Here is an 8,179-nt window from a genome sequence, read left to right as displayed (position 1 = left end):
CCCTTCTCTTCTCCAGTCTGAACAAACCCAACTCAGTGTGTCTTCATAGGGCAAGACATGGTGGAAAAGAAAAACAGTCTAGACAAAACTCCATGTTTCAGTTTGGGGATTTTTTTTTTTTTTAATATTTCACCTTTAATTGTTTTCTTTTCACAGCTGCTTGCAGAGGACTGGCCCTTTGGTGTGGAAATGTGCAAATTAGTCCCTTTCATTCAAAAGGCATCGGTGGGCATCACAGTGTTGAGTTTGTGTGCCCTCAGTATAGATAGGTGAGACCTATTTTTCATCAAACTCTATAATTTCCTTTCTATACGGCCACTGGCTCATATTCACCTTTCCACTCAGCTAATATAATAGAAGATGAGTTTAAGCCATTAAATCAGGTGGGTTTTCTCATATTTTTAATTTGTAAATGTGTGCTGTTGCTTCAGGTACCGAGCAGTTGCTTCTTGGAGTCGCATTAAAGGAATTGGAGTGCCGAAGTGGACTGCTGTTGAAATTGTACTGATCTGGATTATATCAGTGATACTGGCTGTTCCAGAAGCTATTGCATTTGACATGATTACGATGGAGTATAGAGGAAAGGATCTTAGAATCTGCTTGCTCCACCCCACACAGAAAACATCCTTTATGATGGTAATACACTGACATTTATAAAATCTCTGGAGCAGTTCCTTGGATCTTCTCAGTGTTGTGTGGATTGTAATGTGCACAGGTGTATGTGATATGTAGGTGAATATAATGCTTAAATGAAATACTGACATTTCTGAAGTATATTGGTTAAAAAGAGACATTCATATGAAATACTGACATTTCTTAAATATATTAGTTTAAAAAGAGCATTCGGAAACATTTGACTTTTTGTGAACTTTGAACCTGTTGTCCTGTTTTCTCGTCTGTAATGTACACCTTACAGAGATGCTTTTCAGGACAGACTGATGAACTAGTTATAGCACACTTAGGAAAATGCTCAGCATTCAACTCCTAACAATGTTTTTACTTTGGTTCTTTTTCATTTTAGTTTTACAAGCAAGCTAAAGACTGGTGGCTGTTCAGCTTTTACTTCTGTTTGCCACTGGCTATCACAGCGTTTTTCTATACTCTCATGACTTGTGAGATGTTACGAAAGAAAAGTGGGATGCAGATTGCTTTAAATGACCACTTAAAACAGGTAAACATTTATCCCTGACAACTCTGCTGACTGTAGACAGGATAACAATAATGCCTTTACTGACTTTACTGACACATCATTTTTCTCTTCCTGTATGATTACTAGTAAAGAGAAGTTTCCTAGTAGTGGTGCTGCTGAACTCATATACATGTGTATGCATCAGAGCCCTCAGAAACCTAAGATTTTAACTGATAGTTACAGGATTTGTTCTTTCTTGTTTGGTTTTAATGCTTCAGGTTTTATAGTTTTTATTTCTTCTTTACAATAATTAGAGCTGGGTATTTTGTAATGCAAACTGAAGGTATGCTATAGTCTAGAAGGTGGTGCTGTGAAACTGTTAATTATTTTGAAGCAAGTTCTTGCTAAACTCTAGTGAGGTTAGCAGTAAATGTTAGCAGAACAAAACACATTCCAGCATACATTCCAAGTTATTAGTGCATCAGACACAAACATCATACATCACTAGAACTAAACTACAGTTGTACTATAATGCATAAATATGCTCCTTTCCTCTTACCTTGTTAAAGCTGTAATTGAAATCTCTTGGGGCGTTTAAAATAAGACCTGAGATCAAAGCACAAGAAAATGCAATTGAAAGCAAACTGGTATTTGAAAGTGATTGGGAAGACAAATATGTTCGTAATTTTAAATTAAATTACTGTTTTCATGACCTTGGTTTTTCATATTATTACTCATAGTTTTTGAAGTAAGAGATACAGTGAATCAGTGCAAGACATCTAAAACAATAGAAAAGATTAAGTACATATTCCAAGAAAATAAGGTATTTGATGTTCTCGTAACTCCTGTTTTGATAAGCTTTTTTATCTTGTTTATTAAACATTTGGATATTAGAAAACAACAACAATCCAGAGAGAATCAGAAACTATAACACTCTTCTGTCCAATTTTCTTTCTCAGAGACGTGAGGTGGCCAAAACTGTGTTCTGTCTGGTACTTGTTTTTGCCTTGTGTTGGCTTCCACTTCACTTAAGCAGAATATTAAAACTCACTATTTATGATCAGAAGGACCCCAACAGATGTGAACTTTTAAGGTGAGACTGCAAAAATAAAATGCTTAAACATGCTAGCATTCTCCATATGCGTATCTGGATTTTCTAATGAGCTAACTTAGTTCTGTGTTAGTTCTGAAGTTGTCCCTGCTTCTTCATCCAGGACCCTCTGCTTTCACTCCAGTAGCAGAGAAAGAAAGTTGTGAGAAATTCCCTCACTTTTCCCTGTCTTACTCCTGATCCTTTTTGGGACTGTACTACTGTCTCGAGAGTAGAAGAGGGATTTCTGTCCCTGGTTTCAATTTCAACAGAACAGCTAGGATTCAGTTTGTGCAGAAAAACTTCATGAACATTTTCTTCCACAAATTAAGGTGGTTGGATCTTCTGAATTTACTTTCACGAGAACAGTCTACTGATTCAGACTTTAATGTTGACCACAACTGTGTTCACCATGAGCTAATCCTGCTGATTTAAGACCCCTTACTATTACATTTAATAGTTAATCTTGATTGAGTGAAGCTGAGACCAATTTTCATACTTGTAAACCTCTACTAAGCTTTTTAAGAGAAGTGTTTCACTTTAATTTCCACACAGCTTTTTTCTTGTGATGGACTACATCGGTATTAACATGGCTTCACTGAATTCCTGCATCAATCCGATAGCCCTGTATTTGGTGAGCAAAAGATTCCAAAACTGCTTTAAGGTAAGAGGCTGCTGGGAGCTGCTCCTTTGTTAAAAGATGATGTCAACAGTAAAATTCATTCCCTAACATGAACAGACTGTTTGGAATGGTCATTAAATTTGACTTGAAATTTTAACTGGGTTGTGGTAAGTGTTCTCTCCCTGTCCTGCTGAAGCTACATAGAAAGGAATTAAGGTTTAATGGGAACAAAAAGAGAAAGCAAAAGAGCAGAGTGTATAATAAACCCTCTCAGCACCATGCTAATCAGTGCTACATCACTTCCTGACTGAAACTGGCACTCAGCCACTTCCAGAGCCCTGACGAAGCAGACTCAGACTGCGCTGCAGAGATTCACGTAGCCATATCCTCTGCAACCCATTTGGGAGGGCACTGACCCTGGGTTCCCCCCTCCTGCCTGAGCACTTAAATCAGTTTTGTAAGGCAGAGGGTGCGAGTATCCACTCGCCCCTTTGCAATGCCAACATTTTATGAGACAGACCTGTTCACAGTTTTGCCCTGGTCTGACTAAATATACCTGGGCACTAATTCTCCACACAGGATTTGAGGCTCTAGATTGCACGTGGACCTTCAACCTTCATGTCTGCTTGGAAAATGACCAGATTTGGACTTTTTTGTGGCCTCTTACCATCTTCAGACATTGTATCAGAGTTTTTACATTGACAAATTCTCAGATTTTTCTTTTCTTGACAAACATTTAACCACTGACCACTGCCAGGTTTATTGCCTGGCTGTGTAAATTCCTTACTGGCTATATCTTTCAACCAGAAGCTAGCCAGCCCTACATCTAGCAATGTTAATGTATTTCCCACATAATTGTGATAGCACATGTTGCAGATGTTTTAGTGTTGGTCTTGTCTTCCCTCTCTCTGCTGCTGGCTCCCTGAAAGAGTCACTGGAGCTGAGAGCATGTAAGAGGTCTCTAGCATCCTGAGTGTGAAAGTAAGCGGGTGTGAGGAATACTTCCAGCACCCAAAGACCAGAGAGTAGCATCAAAGGTCATTAAAAGTTCTGCAAGTACACCTAGTAAATGTATGAATTTATGTAGATTTTCACCATTCTTCTACTTTTTGGTTTTGCACCTCAAAAAATGAGCTAAATACATCATCTTGCTTAGAAAGTATAGATGCTCATACATTTTTTTCCCAAAAAAGATTATCAAAGAAAGGACAACAAGGAGTCTTAATTTTATTTTCAGGTGCATTTAGAATTGCAGACCAGATTTGAAAGGGTACGTGTGTGGCTGCTATCAGGTATAACTCAGTATAACTCCTCCTGCTCTCCAGCACTCAAGTTGCTAATGGGGCATCCCAGTAGTTAGTAGTGGCCATTTGAGCAACTCAGAGATTAATCCCATTTCTTTGCTTACACTGTAATCCCAAACCAGCAGCTTGTACATTTGCCATTTCCTACTGTACCCCTGAAGAAGGGCAGCTTTTCAGTGCAGTTTACCACATGTGCAAAACAAGGTGATGTAATATGTTTATTCCTTTTGTTTTAACAGTCATGCTTGTGTTGCTGGTGCCAATCTAAAGATCTGTTGTCCCTGGAGGAAAGGCAGTCCTGTTTAAAGTTCAAAGCTAATGATCACGGATATGATAATTTCCGCTCCAGTAACAAGTACAGCTCTTCATAAAACAAGCATAAAAGATATATTCTCTTACATTAAAGTTGGTGCCTTTTTAAGTAAAAGTGGCAATTACTTTTAAGAAGATGGTAATGTTCAGAAATATATAGTTTTGTATTTGCACAAAAAAAGAGCATGAAAAAAATTGCCCTAAAACTGTGTCACATTGAAAATCACGGACATTTATAAAATCGTCATTTGTGGAACGCGAAGAAAGAACGAGTCATTGTTAGCACTTGAATACTTCTGAATCAGCACTTCCAAATGATCCCCACTTCCTGTACATTAAACGATCATTTGTATTCTCTGTAACAGTTGTAGGAACTGAAGTCACAGTAATTACTAAGTAGTATAATATAAAGTTAATTGGATCAAAGCCATTATTATATATAACTCAATGTATTATCTTTTATAAAGCAGATTAACCACCATCACTATTGTGAGTTTTTTTTTAAAAAAGCATTAAATATTTTTTAATAGATGTATAAATGTAAAAAAAAAGTAGAATTTTTATCAGGGATTCTATAGAGATAGCTACTGAAAATATTAAAGGATGCAGTGAAGTCAAAAGTGCATTTTACTTTGATGATTGTTTTTACCTATTATTGTTAGAAGGAACCTCCCAAGGATTCTATAAATACCATTCTGTAACCACTGTGCATGTTTAGGGCATTTGGCAGCACTGTGGGTGTGAGTATTTGTGTTTACTCATAGCAAAAGAGAGAAAAACACACCAAAACCAAAAAATTGTAACTACTAGAAACATACAAACAATGGCTGATATTTCAGCTATTTTTAGCTGAAAACAAATTGAGTGTATTCCATGTAAAAAGTGGGCATTTGAGAGCCTGATGGTTCTTTACTGGAGATACTTTTACAACAATTTACAACTGTTTTTGCAATCCAAATACTGTCTTGGGGAAAAATACTTTAGAAAGATCAGGTGGAAACAAATTTAACCAAGGAAAACAGAGAGAGAATTGGAACTGCTATTTTCATTTAGATTTAAATCTTAATAAAGAAAATAATTCATGAACTGTACTTCTAGAGAACAGTACTATGTAGCATGCTCATCTTCATACTGTTTTAAAATATGTTCTACTTCTCTAGTTCCATATTTATGGGCTTAAGAAGACGTGTGATTAGTTTCTGCATCTGTAAATAGTTTAGAGAAACATAATTAATTGTAAAGTATTAAGATATGGGCAGGACCCTGTAAGAAAACAGAAAGATAAAGATGCCTGTCGTAAACATGGTGTGTGTTGCCAGGAGCAATGCACATTTTGTACATACGTGACAGGTCATTCTTTAGCTTTTCGTTTCCTATTAATTTGTTACAGATGTCCCCGAAGACTTATTAACGTATTTCATGCACTAAAGCATGAGTTTTTCAGGAAAAATTGTCATACAACGTGCTTTTATAAAATACGTGTTTTCAATAGACTTGGTATTTTATTATAATACAAATATTTATCAAAACTCAGGAACTTTTTTATTTTAAATTTCCAAATTTCTCATGTAAGGATTTTTATCTTGTTTTCCAATTTTGATTAACTTCAGTGCTTTAAAGCACTTTTTAATAAAGTGCTTTAAATATGCTCTGCATGAAAACAGCTTTCATTAAAATGTTCAACTGATGATATCATAAGTTAATAAACTTAGATGATTTTCTGACTTTAGGTAGCTACAGCTACCTTGCAGACAGCTAATAACGGGGGAGGTGAACCCCAGTTGTGGTGTTGCCCCCCATCAAAAGCTAGTAAGTGTGTGCTTGTATAATCAAGCTGAGGAGAACCTATGCACATGCATTTGACCATGGGCGCATGAGTGTGTGGGTGTGTGAGTATTGTGTGCAAGCATGTATGCTGTTTACCATTAGGTTGCTGTTACCACCTTTCTGCAGCAAATGCACTCAACTGCTATAATGCTGAACTTTTATAAATATAATTCTATTCTAAGTTTTGTTCTTTACATTTTTACCTTAACTTTCATGGTAACTTTCTCACAGTAAGCTGTGAATATTACTTCACTTCACCCTACCTGCATCTATTTCTGTGAAATGCATTTCATCTGTTAAGGATGGATAATCAGTTAAATCCTAAGTTTGATACTGATCAGTATTATTTTTATCAAATTATATCGTTACAATATTGTACATTTATATTATTGTTATTTTTATTTAAAATATAGCTGTTCTATTGGCAATTGTGTAACATACTTTTCATTATTTCCTGGACTAATTCTTAGTTAAGACAAGTCCTGCTAAGTCAGATATTTAGGTTTTGCAAATAAAGACAATATATACTGACCCCTTTAATATACAAATTAAAATACAAATATTAGTGCACTTTTTGTCCTTTTTTCAGTATTATTCAAAGCAGTATTTTTAGTGACGTTCTCATTTCCCGTAATGAAAAATTTCAAAACTTCTGCTCCTATACAGTTCTAGCTAAGATTAAATATCTTAGTACTCAATACAGGTGTTTTCTGAAATCCTCAGTATAGGTCTATGCCTCCATTCACTGAAATCAGTGAATGTTTAACCATTCAATTCAGCTGGAGCAGAACTAGGGACATAGAACATAGCTCTTGGAAAAACCTAGCTGACATTTGCTACCCTGAACTAAAAAAAGCTAATTTTTTTTTTTAAGGAGTTGATTAGGAAAGGTGGGAAAAGAGGGTAAAATAAGCTTGTGGGGTAAAACACCCAGTCTAAGGCTCTCTAAACCCCAAACAGGGGTAGCATAACAACTGCAGAGAGGCACAGCCTTCTTTATAGGAGTTCAAGCACTATATATAGTGCTTGCAGAGAGTGATATGACAGAGTAAGAGTCATCTGTCCCAGTGGTCTGACGAGTTGATACAGAATGACTCAAGATGAAAAAAACTTGCAAGAAACTACATCACAACTCTGAGTTTTGGCCTTCAGAGAGTAGTTTGATTTTAGTTCCCCAGCTGCTCTGAATTCTGCCTAAACTGAATGGAAACACTGGTACTACAACTCAGAGAATCAAATGCAAAATTTGACAGTTACGGAGCATCTGCTGTGAGCTGTGACATTTCAGTGTCCCAAACAGCTCTTAATCAACACATAGGTGGCTTAGCAAGAAAATGTCGTATGAACTGAAATAACGTTTAAAGGATCTTTTAATACTGTTCTGTATAGTTGTGTAAAATAATTCTATATTTCATTTTCTGTGTTCACTTAAAATAGGAACTTCTGTGGTTCAGGCAGTGTAAACATACTAAATTACCAATAAAATATTTGTAGTTTTGATTCATTACAAAAAGATGTCTGGCCTTTTTTCTTCTGGGGGGTCTCAATTATTAAAAAGTAACAGAGATATAAAAAGAAGTAAGCAATTCAGAACTAAATATCAAAGCTTTTGAGGGGGATGGTTTTATATAGCTAGTTGAAAAGAGTTCAGACTTGCATATGCATTGCAAAATTGTCCGATGTTTATTGGAACAATCGTGCTTATCTTTGCTCTGTTTGTTTTTGCACAAAATGTCCATCTCAATCTCTTCTCTACACACCCATATATAGTCACAAATTCTCTTATGTTAAGGACATCACAAATAAAAGTCACGAAGCTTTTAGTTCATTAATTTAGAAGTGTATGCACTCGATGGTGGAATATGCCATTTGAAAAGCATCATACCTTTGTATGC

At 36.0% G+C, this 8,179-nt stretch overlaps 1 protein-coding gene across 2 annotated transcripts in view; it reads left to right on the top strand.

Annotated features, from left to right (window-relative positions):
- EDNRB (endothelin receptor type B) overlaps positions 1-7,791 on the top strand; it is a 17,170-nt gene extending 9,379 nt beyond the window's left edge. For both annotated transcript variants that reach the window (XM_017829971.1, XM_017829972.1), the window contains exons 2-7: positions 157-269; positions 432-636; positions 1,022-1,171; positions 2,089-2,222; positions 2,775-2,883; positions 4,385-7,791. In XM_017829971.1, the coding sequence (XP_017685460.1) occupies positions 157-269; positions 432-636; positions 1,022-1,171; positions 2,089-2,222; positions 2,775-2,883; positions 4,385-4,516 (843 nt within the window). In that variant the 3' untranslated portion in view covers positions 4,517-7,791. The remainder of the gene's footprint in view (positions 1-156; positions 270-431; positions 637-1,021; positions 1,172-2,088; positions 2,223-2,774; positions 2,884-4,384) is intronic.
- Positions 7,792-8,179: the final 388 nt, after the last annotated feature.

This window comes from Lepidothrix coronata, unplaced genomic scaffold (assembly GCF_001604755.1).
Source record: "Lepidothrix coronata isolate B3197 unplaced genomic scaffold, Lepidothrix_coronata-1.0 Scaffold172, whole genome shotgun sequence".
Taxonomy (NCBI): domain Eukaryota; kingdom Metazoa; phylum Chordata; class Aves; order Passeriformes; family Pipridae; genus Lepidothrix; species Lepidothrix coronata.
The sequence above is the reverse complement of the archived record's forward strand: the minus strand, read 5'-3'. Positions and strand labels throughout refer to the sequence as shown.